At 36.5% G+C, this 22,147-nt stretch overlaps 1 protein-coding gene across 2 annotated transcripts; it reads left to right on the forward strand.

Moving 5' to 3' along the window:
* Positions 1–207: 207 nt before the first annotated feature.
* On the forward strand, positions 208–13,641 carry LOC131942020 (uncharacterized). Of its 2 annotated transcripts, none has more exons than XM_059301680.1 (2): positions 208–283; positions 7,658–13,641. In XM_059301680.1, exon 2 carries the CDS (start codon positions 7,717–7,719, stop codon positions 12,979–12,981), a length of 5,265 nt encoding a protein of 1,754 aa, XP_059157663.1. In that variant the 5' UTR covers positions 208–283; positions 7,658–7,716; the 3' UTR covers positions 12,982–13,641. The 2 variants fall into 2 exon arrangements, with proteins under 2 accessions (XP_059157663.1, XP_059157664.1); XM_059301681.1 differs by having other exon boundaries at positions 213–243.
* Positions 13,642–22,147: the final 8,506 nt, after the last annotated feature.

The following is a 22,147-nucleotide window of genomic DNA, read 5'->3' on the forward strand; positions in this document are numbered from 1 at the left end:
GCTGTCTAACTGTTTATGTCCCTGTTTACAGCTAGTTTGTATATATTTCGTTTATATTGTTGTCAATGTTTATATTAAGTGTCTTTTTTGTATAATTCTGTCGTATGTTTCGTGGCGTTTTGTTTGTTATCCGCGAGTTAGGGACTATTTGTTTATGTGTAGTGTGTGAAAGTCACTTCCGTGAGGGAAGGTAGAACACATTTGATGCGGAGAACGGAAGAAGGGAGGCTGCTTTAATTAATTGTTAAAAGTTTTTTTGTTTTTATTCTAGTTCTAGACTAAGGTTAGGTTATTAACCAGTCTGGGTTTAGCCGGACTTGGGTAAAATCTTAGTTAAGCGTCGTAAATTCGGCCAAAACAAGTAATGTGAGGGAGAGTGAATTAATAAATATGTCTTTAAATTTTAAATAATAAATATGAGTAGGCCTATATTTTCGTATATTTTAATAAAATATAGATAATTGAATAATAGATCACCATTGATTCATTGCCATTGATGGTTAAATCAATTTAAATACCCTGAAATTAGTTCTTATCAACCCTGTTCGAGATAGTAAATTTGCTATTAAATAGCTGTCATCTTAAGAAAAAGTTATTTAGAGTAGCATTCATTTCTATTCGTATGAAAACGTATTTAAATATGATGTCTTGTTGTATAGTCCGTCCTGCAGGGCCCTTTAAAAACTAAATTTCCTAACAAATAAGTTTATTAACTCTAGATGTTTTGTGAGATGCAACTTGTATCTAAAAGATCACGTTTTTTGTACTAATTATATAGTTTGAGTTTTTACTTTCTCGTATATACGAAGTATAGAGAAAGTATTGTAATCGTGCAAAAAAAAAATCGAGATTTTTACAAATCTCGACGTTTTACACCTCACGGATACGGAAAAACATAATTTTGCAATCTTGTCCGTATGTCTGTGTGTAAACACGATTACTTGAGTACCGTTACAGCTAGGTTGATGAAATTTCATATATAAGTATTTTTTTCAAAATCGTAGATCCGTATCAACTTTTGAGCGATTTCCGATAACCGGAAGTGGTACTTTTTCTACTTTGAATTTTTCAAAAGCCTATAACTTGAGTACTATTTCAGATAGATAAATGAAATTTCACATGTAAGTAAAAGATCTAATTCTCTACCTTCTGTTAAATGTTGAGTAATTTCCGTTGATCGGAAGTAGTAATTTACGCTACTTCCGATTTCTCAAAAAACTAATGTAAATTTTTAAAGTACTAATAATATTGCCCACCATTATGCACTTTTTTATTTGGCGTTCACTTGGTGTGCAATTTTTTTGTCTACGAGATTTTATTCTATTTTTAAAACTTTAAGTATTTAAAATGGATTAAAAATCATGTCTATAGCCCGAGTTCCCATCCCCTGTTATTTTATATAAGAATATTCGAGAAAGTTTACGGGAGATCACTCCCGGTTTATTTCTTATTGTTTGAATGTTCACTATTTTCATTTCAGTTTGTTCTTTTCATTACTTAGTGTATCAATCGTAACTTATGACAGTTTCTTTTTTTTACTTCTCTTTACCTTAATTAAACCCCAACCTCCGTCATATTTTTGTTGTCAATGTCACAAAAAGTCATGATGTAAAAAAAATACGTTTCTCTCTGCCTTATCTAAGATATCTAGCCATAATTTTGACAACAATAAATGTTTGTCCTAATTTATATATACAGAGAGACAAATTGTATTATCCACCAGCTCCCTTGGTAAAACATCATTTAAAACAATCAGCCACTCCCAGTGGCGTAGGCAGGGGGGGGGGTAGGGGGGGTCATAACCCCCCCCCCCCATAGACCCCTCGGTATATAGAAAAAAGTATGAGGGGGGTGTGCAAATCGAAAGTTTGAGGGGTGGGGTGCAAATCGAAAGTTTGAGGGGGGGGGGTGCAAATCGAAAGTTTGAGGAGGGGGGGTGTGCAAATCGAAAGTTTGAGGGGGGGGGGGTGCAAATCGAAAGTTTGTCCCCGGGTAAAAATTGGAACCCCCCCCCCCTTGAGACGATCCTGGCTACGCCACTGGCCACTCCACCCCTTCAGTGCGTGTTGTCATTATGGTCGATCGCAAGTCTCCACCTGTCAGACACATTTTGGTTATCCTTTGTAGTCAAAATGTCAATATCAAGTACCCAAGTGAGTGATATGGGGTTGTCCATAAATGATGTCACATATGATTTGCTAGGGAGTGAGTGAAGATTTTTGACGTCAACTCAGGCGGCTCCGCAATTTATGACGTGTCGGTCTCATGAAATGAGGTGATCGGGGAAAAATATCTAGGTCATTGATGGAGAACCTCTATAATGCTTTGTTCAATCAAAATAACGATAAATAAGCATTAGAAGGCCTATACGTGTACCTTGCTCAAAACAAATCATCATAAATGTTGCAAGCCTGCTAGTTTGAGACGTTTGGCAAAACGGCCTCAACACATTATCCCCGTCAAAAAGGCTTGCCACCAAGTGCCTGCCGACGAATAAACCGCGTCTAATGCGGGGAGTTAGGAATACGGCCATTAGCATGGGGCCGCGTTAGAGCACCAGTAGGCCAACGCGCTTTGTAAGATGACGTGAATACTTTAATTCAATTTCGCGAAACTGCAAAAATTTAGTAATGTTCCATCCTTTGAGCAAGTTTTTTTTTTCTTGGACTTAAATTGAAATATGTTGACTCAGTCTGGCTCTTAATTTTCGAATATCACTTTTACTGTATCAAGATTCAGAACTATAATTTACTTTAAAGAAGTGTCATCTTATCGTTTATTGTGATTTTTATAAAGCGCAGATCATCTTCAAAATCGGACGGCCATCCTATTGTCACCAAGCTTCTTTTGGAGCTTAATATGGGTAGTCTAGTTCTATACGGTCGGAGTTTAATACATTTTTAAAGGGCCGAAAGTCTCAGAACAGCAAGCTTGCAGAAATAACCACGTACATTTAAATGGCGGAGTGATGGATGGGTGGTGGGCTGTTTAATTGAACAACAACAACAGTAATCAAATTAAACGTCGCATAAGTGTCAAAACGGCAGTGCTTATTTCCATAAAATTAGCCTAACGGCTGGCGGTACCGGTACATGACGTCACGCGCGAGCGTTAACTCGGTGACGATGTGCTAAGTGGGGGAATGAAAAGGTGGGGTTCAAGAAATGCGACTTAGCATGCTTTTTACATTTCTTGGCCCTTCTTAATAGTTCTATCGCCCCCACTGAGGAAATGGATCGCCAATGAATAACGCGTCATACTTCTACAGCTGGTCTTTCTCCCACAACCATCACGTTTTTAGAAGAAAAAAAAACAGAAGAAGAAAAAAACCTGACTCGTCTAAAAATAACATCGCTGAGTTCTACTCAACCTCTCCCCACCAAAAATCACAATTTCTATCTGAAACAATATGTTCATAAGTTGTGTTCTGTAATAATGTACGCTGTCATTACTATCTTAAGAGCGACGTCATTTATGGGCGATCTAATATTGATTTGATTACTGCAAATAAAGTGTTCAAAAGTTCGACCTCCCAACAATTGTTGTGGTCTTGGATGCACACTATTAAGTCTGAATAGGTCTATTAGACAACTATATTGAAAAAAAGAAACATTAATATATTAAAAAATATTAAAAAAAACAAAACAACCATTTTAAACATTTTAAACCACAAAATCAACACAACAGACATCCGAATAGACAATTTTCAAGGGAAACTACTCGATTATTGTTTTTGAAACATGGCCGCTGCTTGTATTTACTCATTGTTGTCTGGGTAGTTTAAAGTTTATTCCAGGATATTTTTGACTGGTTTGGTCATGTATTGTGATTTGTTATTCAATTATCTGTTTAATTATGTAAAATATGTCATAAATATGGCCAAATGAAAGAAATATTCATTAGTTACCTTCATCGCACATTACTAATACTAACTAGCTACGTTGGAATTTACGACGCTAAACTAAGATTTTACCTTGATCTATTATTCAATTATCTATAATATTTTATAAAATACTAGCCGTCCCGGCCAGGCCCTGCTCTGGCTTCTGTTTAAAACCTTTCTGTTAAAGACCATTACCTGTGTGTTTAGTAATCATCATAAATCCGGCATTTCCCATCCAAACCACAACCAACCAAAACCAAAACAACAAAACGCAAACATAACGCTAACACAATTACAAATACAAACGAAAACAAAAATTTAACAACAATACAAACACAAAGAAAAAACAAACAAAAAAGCAAACGAAAACAAACCAAATCCAAACGCAAAAACCAACCACAAAATCAAATACAAACCCAAAGAAAAAAACACAAACAAAAACGAAAAAAGAAAGAACAAAAACGAAACAAATCAAAACGCAACCACTAACGCAAACCCAACCTAAACACAAAGAAAACACTAACGCGAACATAAACGCAAAGTGCTCGCAGTCTAGCCCGGGGCGGAATCGCTTGTTTCAGCTTAATAAACGACTATAGTACCCCAACTTATTCATAGTCTTTTGCACTCACTTAAACGAACGCGCCCGTTTCAATTTAATGAACAATTATAATACCCCAAGCTTATCCGTAAAATACCTACAACATTTGCACTTGATCAATCCCCGCTAATTATGTAATTATTTTTTTCCCAACACCAAAACAAAGTAATAAAAAGTAAATTCTTTTCCACTAATGCAATGTTTTTTATAAAGGGAAGTAATTGCGTTTTCCTAATTTATCAAAGGGAAGTAAGTGCTAAAGGACTAAATAAAGACATAATTAGAATTTTTGTAAAAGATGATATTTTTTAAAAACTTGTGTTTAATGAACATGCCGACAATTATCACTTTCAGTTTGAAAAATGAAAATTATTTCCCAACACTTTCAATATTAATTTTTTAACTCATAAATTTAGACCATAAGGACTTTAATAACCTAACACTTAAATCCATAGAAGTATCCGCGACAAACATTTTTCACTTTACATATTACAAGTTACATACAGAATTGAGCTTTATATATTAGATATAAGAAAATAAACTCATATTTAAAGACATACACATAAATTCACTCTCTCCCACATTACTAGTTTTGGCCGAATTTACGACGCTAAGCTAAGATAGATTTTACCACTATGTCTATACTACTAAATTCTAGATCTAGTACTAGGCTAACTAAAGTTTACATATTTGTTAATTTGATGTATGTCCATAGTTATAACATTTGTTAACTTATGCAAATTAGAATACATAGATCTACGTGCTATTAGCCTATCGGAGTATTATTAATCAGCTATTTCTATTACTATAGAGGACACACATAGGCTAATATTTTATTTTTAATTATTAACAGTAGAGGCCTATTGAATATAGATCTAGAATCTAGTCAAAATAGTACATCACAGCAATATGTACCTCAACATTTTTGTTATTTCATTATTATTTAGAGTCTGCTATTATTATTATTACTATTATTAGGCTATTATTATTAGTTAATTGATGTTATAAAACACATTTTAGTGTAGATCTAGTTGGGCCTAGATTTTTGGCTACCTAATTTAAAGTTAGTAATTATGAACTAATAAATTACTTAATTATAGTATCACTTTACCAGTATGCCAATTAATATTTTAACTTAGTTGAAGTTAATACAGTGTGGTATATGCTTACAACTTACAATGTTAGTTTCAAATAATGATATGCAGGTCTAAATTTATTAGCCAAATAATTTTCAGTATTTTAAGTTTCAGATTGAGTAATAAGCCAGGACTATTGTACTATTTTATTTTTAGTTAACTGCCTGTCAAATAAATTGCTGTATGTTATTTACATTGAAAGTAAATAAAAATTTAGAATAAAATTGTTGGCAATAGGTGTTCAATCAAGGCAATTGGGAACATAATACAAATCAATAAATTAACATAAAAATCAATACATCATATTGATACTGCAACCCCAATCCCAACTCTTAATGTTTTAGTTCCTAAAGGAATATATTTAAAGGGCTGGCTAATCAGTCTATCCCACTAATGCTCTCAACTTCAACAGTGCTATTGATTCTCAGGCCTTGGTCATGTGACAGAGATTAAGGCTCAAGTAGCTAAACCTAATGCAACTGCAGGTTCCCTCAAGAGCTTAAATAATTTGGAGAAAAACAAAAAATAACAAGATTTAGTCAAATAAAAAGGTCTATTCATACTATGGATCAACAGGTCCATTCATTCATTGGATCAACAAGTGCAATCATACTATGGATCATCTCTTCTGGTTATTGTAACAGCCCAATACATTTTAGCTTTTTTTAGGGTGGGCCATTCCCAGACATGCCTACCGTCCCGACAAAAGCGGAACCGTTCCGCTTTTTTACCCTCAAAAGTAATTTGTTCCGTCGTTCCGACTTGGACTCGTTTTGTTCCGAATTCTTTTCGAAAATAATAAAAAAAAGTTATTTTAAAAAAAGGAAAAAGAAATTTATTAGCAAAAGTGCGAATATCCCTCCAGAAAACTAGAAAACGGAAGTGAACGGCGTTCCCTGTTTACTTCCGTTTCCTTGTTGAAAAATGCCGAAACGTTCAGTATCTGAGATCGGGGAATCCCCTTCAACCTCAAAAAAACGTGTTCAGTGCTTCAGAACTGAATATTCGGAAGAATTTCCTTTTATCAAAAAAGGAAAGAATTGCGAAACAAATGCTCATTGTGAGATTTGGAATTGTGAGTTTAAAATAAAATATGGAGGAAAGTACGACATTACCAAGCACAGTGCAAGTGCAAAACCCGTGGAGCTAGCTAAGCTAGTCAAAGAATCAAAAAAAGTTGAATTGTTTTTTACTTCGACTAAGCCTAAAAAATCAATCAATGATGTTATAAAAGCTGAAGTTATGCTAGTTGATCTAGTTACTGAAATGAATTTGCCTCTTGCTTCATTAGATACATTTTCTAAAGCTTTAAATTAATGTTCAAAGAAGATAAAGTTGCTAAACAATTTCAGTGTGGGAGATCGAAAGGGACAGCCATAGTTAAAGAAATAGCTGCAAAATCTACAATGTCTTTAGCTTTAAGGATGAAATCGAGTCCTTTCACCATTTCTACAGATGGTAGCAACGATTTTGGGAGCTGTAAATTATTTCAAATTGTAGTCAGGACTGTTATTGGGGGGGGGGGGGGGTTACTGGTTAATTTATTTTAAAAAATGTAAGCTGACGTTAAGCAGTATTTAAATGTATCCTAGAGACTAGTTATATAGGACTAGAAGCCTACTAATGTCATTAGAGTAATTTTTAATTAATTATTTTTATTTTTGACTTAGTAAAGTTGCGTCTGTGCGTGTGTTCCTCTTTTTGGCTTCAAATTCCTCTTTTTAGGCATAACTGTTCCTACTTTTGGCTGACAGGGGTAGGCATGTCTGCATTCCACTTATTTTGTCCTAGGATGCATTTAATCTGTGGTAGTTAAAGATTGTTTACTTATTTTGTCCTAGGATCCATTTTATCTGTGGTAGTTAAAGATTGTTTAGTTATTTTGTCTTAGGATCCATTTTATCTGTGGTAGTTAAAGATTGTTTGAACAGTGTTCCCACTGGGTGTGTTAGCTCCCCAATGTGGGGCAGGGTAACAGGGGCATTGGCTTTAAAATGTGAGAATCATAGTTTTCCAGTTCAAAATTTTATTTTTCAGTTTTTTTCACAATACAACCAAGGTTCTACTAAAAACAAATCAGCTGAATAAATTTGAAAATGGCCTTGAATGTTCCAGTCAGTTTTGAGATAGCAAACAGCCCAGACCAGGAGGAAGAAGATAACAAGACGTTCAAACAAACCAACATTCAGGATGGTGAAAGAAAAGAACCAAGGGCCTGGTCTAATCCAGAACAAGACTTTTTAAAACCAAAAAGAACAGTAAAAAAATATGGTGCCCAAAATAAAATGGCTGAAAATGTTAATTCATCAAAGTTGGTTAAAACTGAAGAGACTTCAAGTCCTCGGCCCACTAAAGTCTCAGTTTCTGTTGGGAAAAGTTTCTCTAGTAAAACTGAAGCCAGAGATTTTTTCCAAAATTATCTGTACCATCAGGTCAGTATGGATAATTTGTCCGAGGTTCAGCTACTGGATTCTCGTACAATTTTTGAAATGTTTTGTCCAAGCAAATCTGCTGCCTCCAGGCTTGTCAAGAAACTGAACAGGGTAAGACTAGAAGGAATCTCTGTGCGACCTTTGATAGCAGACACAGCTGTAGGCAAGAATCCCCCACTGAAGATTAAACACCTCAGGACTCAGGTTGATGCTACTGTTTGTGAAATTGATAGAAAGATGGTCTCTAGCATGGAGAAACATAAAGTAAAGATAAGATATTATGAAGAAGCACTTAAAAAACATGAAGAAAAGAATCAAATTAATGAAGAGTCTATTAAAACATTTGATTCACCTGCTTTTGTTGAGGAAAGTGAAGATGATGTTGACAACAGTGAAGAGCTGGCCCTAAGAGATAAATTAGTTGAGTTAACTAAACAGCTGAAAGTTTTTGAAGATGATTGTAATGAACTAAAAGAAAGAGTGAAACAGCTGAATCTACTGACAGCTTCAATGGCAGATTTGAACAATGTCCTTGAGACAGTGGGAGTTGAGTGTCAACGACTTAGCACAGCTTTGCCCATTTACGCCAGGAGAAAGGACATTGTAGAACATGTTAAGGCAAACCAAGTCTCTGTCATACTGGGTGAGACAGGCTCAGGAAAAAGTACCCAGATAGCCCAGTACCTGTACGAGGCTGGTCTAGCAGGAAGTGGTGCTATCATCTGTACACAGCCTCGTAAAGTGGCGGCCATAACTCTTGCTGAACGTGTGGCCAAGGAGATGGTGAAGAAAGTTGGGGGTCTTGTTGGCTACAAAACTGGGATTAAAAAAACGGTCTCACAAATGACCAAAATAATTTTCTCAACTGACCACTGTTTGCTAAATGAGTGCTTGAAAGATGCAGAGCTCACTGAGTACTCTTGCATCATTGTGGATGAAGCACATGAGCGCAGTATTTACACTGACCTTCTGCTGGGCATGATCAAAGCTTGTTTACCCAAAAGACCTGATTTGAAAGTGGTCATTACATCAGCCACTATAGAACCTGAACTTTTTATCAAGTACTTTCAATGTGGGCCAGAGTTGAGAGTTTCAGGCAGGACATTTCCAGTAGATGTCTTGTATGAGATGGACAACACAAATGAGTTTGAAGATTATGAAAAGAAAGCGGCTGCTAAAGCAGTACATGTCCACAAGAATGAAGGTCCTGGTGATATTCTTGTTTTTCTTACTTCTCCTGTTGAAATCATGAGATGCTGTGAAGAGTTAGTCAAACAGTTAGCAGCAGGTGCCACAGAAAGACAGCTAACAGACTTCAAATGTTTTCCACTTCATGGACAGCTTCCACCTGATGAACAAAAGAAAGTCTTTCAGCCTCTTCCAGATGGAGTAAGGAAAATAGTTTTTGCCACAAACTGTGCAGAAACCTCCATTACAATTGATGGCATTAAGTATGTTATAGACACAGGTGTGGCCAAAGAAATGAAATATGATCCCAAGAAAAACATCAATCTTCTGGGGACACACGTCATCAGCAAAAGCTCCGCTGACCAGAGGAAAGGCAGAGCTGGACGCACTGCCAGTGGCAAGTGCTACAGGCTCTACACTGAAGAGAGCTACCACTCCATGGCCACCATCAGTGATCCAGAAATTCTTCGAGTCCACCTGGGTCAAGCTGTCCTGAAACTTGCAGAACTTGGCATTGACTGTACCAAGTATGAGTTTGTTCAGCCCCCCAGCAAGGAGGCCATTGACTCAGCTTTGACCCTTCTGCACCAGCTTGGGGCATTGAACTCAAGTGGAATAACAGACATTGGGAGATGGATTTCAAAGTTACCCTTTGACCCCAGACAAGGCTACCTAATCTTTCAAGGAAACAAAGAAAACTTACTGTATGACTCTGTAGTTGTGGCAGCTCTGATAACCCATGGGACAAATCTGTTTTACAGGGGCCTAGCAGAGTCTGAACAACAGAAATCATCCCAGAAAAAAAATCTCTTCAGTTCTGAGTTTGGTGATATATTTACACACTTGCAAGTTTACAAACAGTGTGAAAAGCTTGATAAATCTGGACAGTCCAAATGGTGTAGAGAAAACAGCATTAATTATAAAATCTTTAACTTTGTCAAGCAATGTGTTGGTGAAGTGTCTTCTGTATTGAAAAAAGAACTTGATACTTCCATGGATTATGTTTTCAATGAAGATAAGGCAACTCTCAATGCTTTGAGAAAAATGATCTTTCTGTCTTACCTCCCTTCACTGAGTCATTATTTGGGTCATATCAAAGCTGGATATTTTGTACCTTTGGTAGAAAGACAAGTACATTTTCATCCATCCTCTAGTCTGGTGTCCCAAAATGCCCAACCAGAATGGGTAGTGTACACAGAGTTGACTAAAACTTCCAGAGATTTCATCAAAGGAATGACAGTGGTTGATGAAGACTGGGTCACCGAGGCCATTGCCAGCCAAAAAATTTCCCTCAACCTGCAGAGTGTCAGGGAGAGGAGGATCAAAGTTGTGCACAAAGAGGAAGTTGGAAGGTTTATATTTCAAAAGATTGTTGGTCCAAGGTACAGTAATCTGCGCCAGTTGGAAAATGAGTTGCTTGAAGAAGGAATGGCCAACATTGTTGTAGAAGCTGACAGAGAACTGGGGACCATTGAGATCTACTCTACGTCTACAATGAGTAAGGAGGCCCTTAAAAAAATAATGAAATCAAAATATGATCTAAGAAAAGTTTTGACATTGGAGGAAGAGGAGTTACCACTTTTGTGTGCAGATCACGGAAAACCTGAATGTGGATTTCGAGTCGTCCTTGGCCAAGGAGGAAAAGTCAATCTATTGCTCATGCCTGACCAAAACACTGAAGTCCTGGTCACAAACTGTACTCACAACACCACAGAGGAAATGATCAGGGCCAAGTTTGAATGTTTTGGAGCAATAAAAGAAATAATATCCTTCAGAAAATCGGAGCCCTGGGGTTTTGTTAGATACAGCTCACCAGCTGAAGCAGAGAGAGCTGTTGAAGGTACACAGAAGGATGAGACACATGTTGGTAAACTAAAAACTCAACAGAAGAAAAAGAGAAATTATTCTGCTAAACTTTCCTGGTACAGAAGACCAATTAAACCACCAGGGACAGCCTTTATAGTGTGTCCAGCGGTGGACACAGCAGGATTAGTTGGACGCTACTTATCTCTGCCTACTGGGATGGTTAAAATTCAAAGGTCCAAAAATGAGAATGAATTAATGTGCTTTAAAACAGGGTCAGCAAGTGAAACTGAGATCAAAAATGCATTTTTACATTTACTGGATAATAGGGAATACTTAGAAAAACAAATACGTGTAAGCCTAGTCCGCAATAAAGTCAATGCTCCAACCGACACTGAAATGTCCTGCTACAAACAACAGTTGGTTAAAGAATTTGAAAAATACACTCCTCGAAATAAATTTGAACTGGATTTGAGACCACCAAAAGAGAACCATGTTGATCATATTGGTTTCATTCAATTTGATGATCCAGTAGCTGGATTGGCTGCTTGTGAATCTGTAAGAGGGTGCATGATTTTTGGCAGCCCTATTCAAATCCACCTGAACCTCAGGACCACTTTTTATGTACCCCAGTTCATCATGAAAGTCTCAGAACATCAGCTGGATGAAATTTTTGAAGGTTTGCAGAAGAACAACCAGATTGTGGTGTCCAAACGAATCATAAAAAACAAGAACTTTATCATTGAAGTATCATCAGAGAAAGCTCAGGAGATAGCTGAAGCTAGAGATTTGATTCAGAAGGTGCTGCAAGGGGAGATCATCCAGTGTGGTGAGGATAATCTAATAAAAAAACTTCTCAATCGTGAGGGGAAAGCATTTTTACGTGAAATAGAACAATCTTTATCAATTGTCATAGTCATCGATGAGCGTAGAGAAAAACTTCATCTTTACGGAATTCCAGAAAATATTAGCCAGTGCAAAATAGAGATCAATAAATATTTGGATAAAATCAATCAAGGATGCCATAAGACTGTCAGCTTAAAAGGCCCAGGGAAACCAGTAGGTCTAATGAAAGCTTTGATGGCAGAGTTCCAAAATCTCCGTGATGACCTTGTTGAAACGTTTTCTCTTAGTGATGTCATTATAAATTTCAAACTGCAAGAACTGTCACTTATTGGGGATAGAGAGTCTGTAGACAAGGCGTTGGCGAGAATAGCTGAGGTGGAAGCTTCCCTGGCTAGAAATCCTGGCATTGATGGTGATAAAGGTTTACCAGACTGCGGCATATGCCTGAGTCCAGTAGACACAGCAGAAGATCTGTACAGGCTTGAGGGCTGTGGGCATGGCTACTGCCTGGGCTGTCTCAGGCTCCAGCTTGACGATGCTGTGGGGGAAAACAAATTCCCAGTAAAATGTGAACGTCAGACATGTGGTCAGCCTTTGGTCTGGAGAGATTTCCAGTTTATGGTCAAGAGAAAGTGGGTAAACAAAGCAAAACTGCTGCAAAGGTCTCTGAACGCATTGGTTTCTCTGAATCCCAGCAAGTACAAATTCTGCTTGACCCCCAACTGTCCTATCGTGTATGAGGTGACTGCCTGTGAAGAGGCCAATGAGTTTACCTGCCCATCATGCTCTGTCAGCCTGTGCACCTCCTGCCACACAGTGTACCATGCAGGTCTCACCTGTAGAATGGCTGCAACCACAAAGGAAGCAGATTTAAATATAGATCAATGGATACGAGCTGACCCCAACAACAGAAAGCACTGTCCCAAATGTACAACTGTGATAGAAAAAAATGGAGGATGCAATAAGATGCATTGCAGTGGGTGTAAAATCTACTTCTGTTGGATTTGTTTGGCAGATTTCCAATCAGATTTCCAATCAGAGCAAGAATGTTATGCTCATCTTGTTAAAATGCATGGTGGTTTCTACGATTAATTAGATTTAGCTCCGGTTTTTAAATGCCTTTACTTTATTCACCTTTGGATTTTTCTATTGGCAATGCTTCCATGCTTTAAATAATTATTTTAATTGATTTATATGCAATGTTTGTTTTAAGCTTTACACTTTCAAATTAAAATTATCAGCAATGGGTTGGTGTAAGCAGTAAAAGACAAGAACTTCCTTTACAATAAAGAGAAACAATATGCAGCATTTAAAAAAGACTGAGAAGATAATAACAAAAATTTGGCTGAAATGTTTGTGTGGCTCAAACTAAGTAATGTTCACATTTTGTTTTATGTATCACCTAATTTGCTAATAAAATGTAATCCATACTGTAACCTGTATAATCCAAGTCCTTTAAATGAAGAGGATCACAAGAAAAATACATTATAATAAGTATAGACAATCATAAAATTAGCTTTTTGTAATGTTCACATTTTGTTTTATGTATCACCTAATTTGCTAATAAAATGTAATCCATACTGTAACCTGTATAATCCCAGTCCTTTAAATGAAGAGGATCACAAGAAAAATACATTATAATAAGTATAGACAATCATAAAATTAGCTTTTTGTAAAAAAGTTTTCCTTCATAGGTAGTATGCCTGGGAACAGGGCATTTCCCCCCTGTCAATTACCCCCCGGATATTCCCCCCTTCGACATTACCCCCCAGAGTAATAACCCCCCCTGTCAATTACCCCCCGCCCAGTAGGACATTACGCCCCCCCCCGGACAGGGTTAGGGTTAGGGTTAGGGTTAGAGCTGTGTTAGGGTTAGGGTTGTGTCTAGCTTTGGTTTTGTGTGAAGTTTTAGGCTAAGGTGGATGCTTAGGTTTTGGTCTTTTTCTTACGGTTTGGATTAAAGTAGTATATAGGTATGAAATTCTAGTTAGAGTTAGGATTTTAACTTGAGGGGGGGGGGGGGTAATTCCCCGGGGGGGGGGGGGGTAAGTGACAGGGGGATAATTGCTCCGGCGGGTAAATACGGGGGGGGGGGGGAAATATCCAGGGGGGTAATGTCCTGTAGCCAGTATGGCTAAATCAACCTTATATATATATATATATATATATATATATATATATATATATATATATATATATATATATATGTATATATATATATATATATATATATATATATATATATATATATATATATATATATATATACATACACTAAGCAGTTTAAACAGAATGTGCCATTATTGTAACTTATATTTGAACTAATGTATTAGGCCTAATATATTTTAGATAATAAATTAAAACTTGTTTGAAAGGACTGAATTATGTTATAGACTTCAATGCAAAATTTGTTTTACTAATCTCATAAATAGTTAACTAATTATTATAACTTTAGTATTAAAAAATGCTAACTTATTTTGTTATTATATATAGTATGACCACAAATGAATATTGTCAATATTTTGACTTTACCAAAAATTGCTCCTCATTACATTATTATGGGTTTAAAAAGGTTCAAAATAATGCTTGTAAAAAACATTAACTAGATAATATTTTGCGCCTACCTAATCAACAAGGATTAAAAGAATTTTAAAGTTGGTTCTTTCAAAAGCATTTGTCATTGATAAACATTCATCAATTTCGCCTCCAAACAAAGTTTTAAAAATAATTAGCATATAATTTCACTTTTTTTTAAACTTTATTTTGCTGTTTTAAAAAAAAAATCTGTTTTCACAAACGGTTTTGTAGGCCATTATTTGTATCATTATTTGTTTCTTCAATAGAGTGTAATCCATATTAATTTATTTGTAGTTGCTACTATAAAATTTAAAAGGTCTTTCTTTTTGCAATAGATAATTAAAGGATGCATATAACAATGCTTTGTTAATGAATTAAAATTATGAAATATAGCTGCTAGTTGATTTTTGAATACTTTTTAAAAATAATTTCATCTATTTATTTTCATATTTATGCTAGTGTAAACCAAAGTTGATGTTGTTATAATTTTCTGCCCATTGTCTCAGTCATCTGCTGCTCTGAGTAATTCTGCAACGAGCAGCCAAGTCCAATTTTTGTTGTCCTTCGTCCAGTGACGTCTTTGACTTCCCCTTCTACTTCCTTCTTGCACAGTGCCTTCATTTTTGTTTTAGATAGGCCATGGATACTTAGGATTAGACTAGTTCTACATTTTTTATCATCAATAGTTAACATTTGTTTTTAGGCCAATACTCACTACATAATTATCACACCAGTTTTATTTAAATATTTAAGCTATACTATCACGATATTTGACATTTGTTGGTCTAAAAATAGTTATTTTATAACACAAATACTCTAGCCTACAACTCTAATAATAGTAGTTATTTACACTAAAATATGATGGTCTGGTTAATCTAATGTATCAATTCTTCCATAGTGAAAAGTGTAGAATTGCAGCTGGGTTCATTTCACAGATTTAATTTCAATAAAGAAAAAAAAAACAGACTAATTATGACACTCTAACATTTATTGCAGGAACATCACAAAAAGATAAAAATACAACATGGTTTAAAAAACAAAACAAAAATTTAATAACAAGACCTTAATCACCGGGTAAATAATGTAAACACAAATACAACTAGCAGATAGCTTTAAACCCACACACTAATAAAACATTTGTAAATAGGAATCATTATATTTTTATATAATTTAAATAGCTTTAACTAATAAATCATTTGTAAATAGGAATAATTTTTTTTATATTATTTAAATACCTTTAACTAATAAATCATTTGTAAATAGGAATAATTATTTTAAATATTATTTAGAGAGCACACTAATAAAACATTTGTAAATAGGAATAATTATGTTAAATAGTTTATGCTAAATAGAGGAAAAACAATCACAAATCTTAAAAAGTTGCAAAATATAGTAACTGGTTAATTTAATAAAAACAAATTTTATGTAGCCTTATTTTCAGTTGACAAATTATTAAAATATCATATTGCCGGAGCATACAGAATTTGATATAATAACATCAGTCAACTTTTTTTTCAAGGTAAAAAGAGTTTAAAAGTAAACTAGCATAATGAAAAAATCTGTATCAGATTTTAAAATAAAAATCATCTCCACAGTAAGGGGAAGTAAGTAGTTACCACAGGGAGAGGGCTGAGTTATTTCAAAATAGAAATAAATAAACCAGAATACAATAAGCATTGCTACACAGCAATGGAAAAGCAAATAAAAATGGAAAGCTATGCCATTCTACCAAGTCAAATGTCTTTTAAGTGAAGCAAAATGTACTGAATGGTGTACTGAGCTAAGATCTAGGTAAGTCGTGTGAAAATGGTAGGTACTTCATAAAGAGGCACAGATTTTAGTGTAATTATATTGCAGGCCAATGGTAAAAACATGAAAGAGACAGTCTAGTCTGAGTCATCCAGAGAATGAAATAGTTCAACTTATGCATGTAGTCTGTTCTATATTTTTATATGCTTGCATGCATTTTGCAATTGAGACCAACATGGTAGATGGTGTGGCATGATGTGCAGACACTTAGAGAGCAAACTGGGCAATTGAATTCTGACCCCTCCTCTGTGCTAGTGACCTCATACACAACTGGACAATCAGGGGTCAAACAAAACGTGTATTTGTCTGAATGATTCAGCACAAAGTGGTCAATAGACTTGGTCAGACAGGAGCCATTCATTCTCAAAGAAAGCTTTCAAGTCCCTCCAGGCCAAAGGTGACTTGCAGCTTTCAACAGCACATGTAAGGGGGAAATCTCTGCCTTCAACACAGGCATTCATGCTTATAATCAAGCACATTACACAGTAGCAGTGTCCACAGCACTCAAGTCTGTACAGGTCAGATTTATCAGACACTGGACACTTGCACATGATGCAGTAGGGCATCCATGGACCTTCCTGTGGACCTTGAGCATACAGGTATGACACGGCTAGGTCACTAATGGTGGCTAGTGCTCTATCCACTGTACCACTCTCACCAAACAAAGTGATCTGTTGTTGTTTTAAGTTGGTATCAATATCTATCAGTTCAAGCTGATCAATGACTCCATCTGGTCATCTGGTACATAACTAAGGCTTTGGTTTTTTTAAAGGTAAACGACTAAGACTATCTGCACTATTCTCAGATCCAGGTTTGTATTTCAATTCATAATTGTATGCGGCTAGTGTGATAGCCCATCTTTGAATCCTTGGTGAGGCATGCTCAGGCAGGGGTTTGTTTTCCCCAAATAAACCCAGCAATGGCTTATGATCTGTAAAGATGGTGAACTCCCTACCAAACAGAAACTTGTGAAATTTCTTAATACCAAAAATGATGCCTAAGCCTTCCCTATCTAACTGAGAATAATTTTTCTCAGCCTGGTTCAAAGATCTACTGGCAAAAGCAATGGGTCTGTCACCATTTTCATCTATGTGGGATAAAACTGCTCCTACACCATCTGGTGAAGCATCACATGTTAAGATAAGTCTTTTCCCTGGGTCATAGTGAGTTAGCAAAGTGTCAGAAGACAAAGCTTCTTTTGCTGAATTTACCCCAGTGCCAAGTTGCATTTTTCTGCAGCAGCTTGTACAGTGCTGATAGTTTACCAGACAGATTCCCTATGAACTTCGCATAGTAATTTATCAAGCTCTTAGTTGTTGGGTATTTTCAGGTTTGGGTGATTCTTTAATGGCTTTTGTTTTCTCAGGTTGAGGTCTGAGACATTGTCTGCTCAAATTATAACCAAGAAAACTAATATCTGTCAGCATGAATTGACATTTATCTTTGTTTATCTTTAAACCCTTTTCACCAACTATTTTCAAGACTTTATCAAGTGTTTTAAGATTTTCAGTGTCATTCTTTCCAGTTATGTACACATTGTCAAAGTAAACACAAACATTTGGAATATCCTTAAAAATACTGTCCATGACAGCTTGGAAAATTCCAGGGCTGGATGATATACCAAAACATAGTCTTTCATATTGGTAGAGTCCTTTATGTGTGTTTATTGTCGTATAGACTTTTGAATCTGGATGCAGTTCTAGTTGAGTGTAAGCATGACCAAAGTCTAATTCAGTGAATTTGTCTCCTCCTGCTAAATTCAAAGAAATTTCCTCAATGTTAGGAATAGGGTACTTATTTAGCTCTATTTGCTTATTCAATGTAGCTTTATAGTCTCCACAAATTCTTACAGAACCATCCTTCTTTAACACTGGCATAATGAGCGTTGCCCTATCGGAATAGTCTACCTTCTTTATGATGCCATTAGATTCCAATCTACTTAGCTCATTTTCAATTTTATCCCTCATTGCATAAGGTGGAACTCTAGCTTTGCAGTATCTTGGATTTGTGTCTTTAATGCTTATCTTCACTGTCCTATCATTTAGTAATCCTGAACTACCAAAGACACCTTCATTTTCAGATACAACTTTATCTATTGAAGTAAAACTAGATTCTCTTGCTTTGTTCACTGAAAATATACTCCCCCAGTCTAACTTAAGATCAACTAACCAGTTCCTACCTAGTAATGGTGATCCATTTCCTTCAACCACAAGAAGAGGAAGTTTAACACTTTGACCATTATAGCTTACATGAACCATACACTCTCCTATCACCGGAACATTGTCACCTGTGTATGTTGTTAGGCACTTGTGACATGGTTGTAGAGGCACTGATCCTCCTGTGACAGCGTCAAAGACCTTCTTTGTGATGACGGTTAGAGATGCTCCAGTGTCAAGTTGGAAGATGATGCTCTTACCGTTAATATAAACTGGAACTTTGATGGGAGCATGACTTGTTGATTTCACAGAGAACAGGTTGAACTCCGGCTGCGAATCAGTTTGAGCATTTTCACAGGTAGATTGGTTCATTGGTTGGGTTAGGTTGTCTTGGTGACAGTTAACATAGTGCTGCCTTTGGTTGCGGTACTGTCTTGACTTGCTAGATCTAGCAACAGACGAAGACTTTGCAAAGCAGGCCTTGGCAATGTGACCTTGCTTACTGCACTTATCACAAGTTGCTGACTTGAACTTGCATCGATGAGATGCATGGGGACCGTTGCATCGATGACATTTTTGATAATTATTACTAGATTTAGATCTAGGATTTGAACTTGCAGGTTGTTTAGCATAAGTTGAACTGCTCTGATGGGGTTGGTGTTTGTTGACTAACCTGCTGTCTACTGCATGGATCCCTGAGGGCGTTAGAGATCTGGCCGCCTCGGATGACTGCTGGAATGAAGTTGCAAGTTGTATTGCTTTTTCCAATGTTAGATCTGACTCGAGAAGCAACTGTCTTTGAACATCAGGGCTGTTTACACCTGTCACAAACTTTTCACATAATCTGTCAGACAGCGTGTCGTCCCCCCCCCCCCCCCCCCCCCCCGAATTCACAAAATTCACTTAGACGACGTAAAGCAGCAACATATTCTGATATTGATTCGTTTGGTTGACGAGTCCTACCGTCAAATCTGGCTCTACACAGGAACTTTGATGGTGCGGGCGCATGGTGGTCTTTTAGCAGTTTGCTCAGCTCGTTAAAGCTCTTGGTAGCTGGACTAGCTGGTGCGCATAAGTCCTTTAATAGCCTAAATTGTTGAGGCCCTATGGCTGTTAACAAAACAGCTCTCTTTTTGGCTTCTATCGTCACGTCGTTAGCTTCAAGGTAAAAGCTTAACCTATCTAGATAATCATGAATGGTTTCGTCATTTGAATTAAATTCTTTTATCTGGCCATACCGCGCCATTATCCTACAAATACTTAGCAAATATACTCTATCAAGCTTCTTCTTAAGTAAGCATGTGCTCTTTTTAGTGGATGATCCCATCCTCGTCGCCAATGAAGTGGATTGTTATCCTTTAATTCTAGATAGATAACACAACAGACGAGGAAGCCATTTTGTACCTTGTTTATTCTGTATCGGAAACGGAAACATAACATGCAAGGAACATCACTCAAACATTATGTGAGCGGCTGGAGTGTGTTTATCTGTTATTATAATTATTTGTAACTAAAAAGGTGAATGTCACTTTTTGTGTTCCTTTTAGGATTGTTGTGGTTTTTAGTTAAGTAGTCCGCTATTATGGCGCTGATATGATTTTTTATTTTAGAATGATTGATAGCCTGGTTATTGTGTCTTGCTTATATTTTGATGTTATTATTTATGCAAACTTTGTTTTGGAGTGTGGCTCCACTTTGCTTTATATCCTGAATGTTACTTATTATTGTATTAGGGACTATTTTCTTGTGCGTAGTATTGGTTTCTTTGTTCGTAGTATTGGTTTCTTTGTTCGTGAATGTGGTGTGTCGACAGGGAGGGACATTCGGCTGGAATGTCGAGGCCTGTGTGTTGAAGAGTTTCTGTGTCACGTTTATGTGGTGTATGGTAACGACGGTGGTCCGAGATTGGGTGTTTTGTTTCGTTGAGTTCTGTTTGTTTTGTATGTCTTGAGTGTTTTATTTTGTCTAGATCTAGATCTAGATCCTAGTTTTTTTATAATAACTTTTGGTTCCATATTTTGCTAAATAAATTTTATATTATCTGTTAAAGCTTTTGTCTTATTTTAGTATTTTATTTAGACTAAGGTTAGGTTATTAACCAGTCTGGGTTTATCCGGGCTTGCACTGACCGGACAGTAGTTAGTTAGATAAGCCTAGAAGGGTAGATATTAGGTATCCCCCCCTAGCAGGGCTTACAATTATAAGACTAATACTTTTTAGCTCTCGCCGCACGAGCAGAGACTGGCCGATACTATATCCATAAGGCCGATTCATTTACCCAGGTTTATGGTAACAATGAGCGAGACGTACAGAGCCGAAGTTCCAAAACATTGTTTTGAAATGAGTCAGAAAATTAACAATGTTTATATAGGGAAAATTCGGACCGGTCAGTTCTAAGGGTCTTCCGTAGTTTTCCGGAACATATCATAGTTTTTTTACCACCCCCCGTACTTCACCCATTGCTATGAATATCTTAACTCACACACGAACAAAGCACATTCAATATTACAAATTTGGATTTTTCTCAAGTTTTGACAAAAATAAACCATCAAAAACTAAAACAATACTTTATTAAGAAATAAGCCCAATGTTTTCCTATCGTTTATGTGTGTTTTGGTTGTGTTTATAATAAAATATGCTCAACTGGCAGAGGCGTAGCTAGGGGAGGGCGGGGAGGGCGGCCGCCCCGGGCGCCGACCCTAGGGGGGGGGGGGCGCCAAAAGGGGTAGAAAAAAATTATTAAAGTTCATTTTAAGCTGCAGTTTTGAATTATAAACAAAGTAAAGAAATTTAACGGCTGAGAGCCTTTGCATACTGATTTAACTGTTTTCTACCTTGATTGTGTAACTGTAAAACGTATATCCTTAAGAAATAGTGACCGGAAAAACCGCTTTCCAGCTTTCCTAGATGGGGGGGGGGGGCGCTTTTTCGAAGACTAAAATCGGAAAATTTCACACCGGATTAAGGAATAAATAACCGATATCACCCAGAAAAGAAACCCATTGAACTAAAGCGCATTTTAAGATTGTGTAACATTAAAACAAGAGTTAGTGACGTTTAAAATCCGCTCTACCATTTTTGTCCAAGATGGTTGGGGGGGGGGGGGCGCTTTTTACCAACAAAAACCGCAGGATTTGTACTGGATCGCTTACTAGATAACTCTTTTAACACTTAGAAAAGAAATCAATTGTGTAATGTACGATTTCACTACCCAGTTTTGATGAGTAATAACGCGACTAGTTCTTTAAACGATTCTTACGATTATCTCAACTTCATCGTAAGAGATCAGATACTTTTACTTGATTTGCATTACATCTTGCCTGAATCACTGTATTAAAGAGAAATCAATATCACGGATCCTTGAATCGCTATCCGATCAGTAAAATAGCTGACTGTCGGAGCGTGTGGTGGAAAGCGACACTCTTTGCCTAAATTTTAAGAGAGAAGAAAATTAGTATATTGTACTAATTATTACTTTGTTCAACTTAACTGATAATTCAAAATTGTAATATAGGCCTACAATTATCGAAATTGTTCTAAAAATACGACCAAAAGTATTTTAACTAACGCTTGCACCTTCTACAAAATACACTCTTAAGCAGTGGTTCTTAACTTTTGGAGTACCGAACCCCACCAGTTTCATAAGCGCAATCACCGAACCCTTCTTAATAGTTGTATCGTCCACACAGACAAAATCCGATCGTGAATCATAAAAA

This window comes from Physella acuta, unplaced genomic scaffold (assembly GCF_028476545.2).
Source record: "Physella acuta isolate Inbredline_101_S28 unplaced genomic scaffold, ASM2847654v3 ptg000381l, whole genome shotgun sequence".
Classification (NCBI taxonomy): Eukaryota; Metazoa; Mollusca; class Gastropoda; family Physidae; genus Physella; species Physella acuta.

Coding starts and splice junctions, on each gene's coding strand:
- LOC131942020 (XM_059301680.1), top strand. CDS start 7,717: ATGGCCTTGAATGTTCCAGTCAGTTTTGAGATAGCAAACAGCCCAGAC.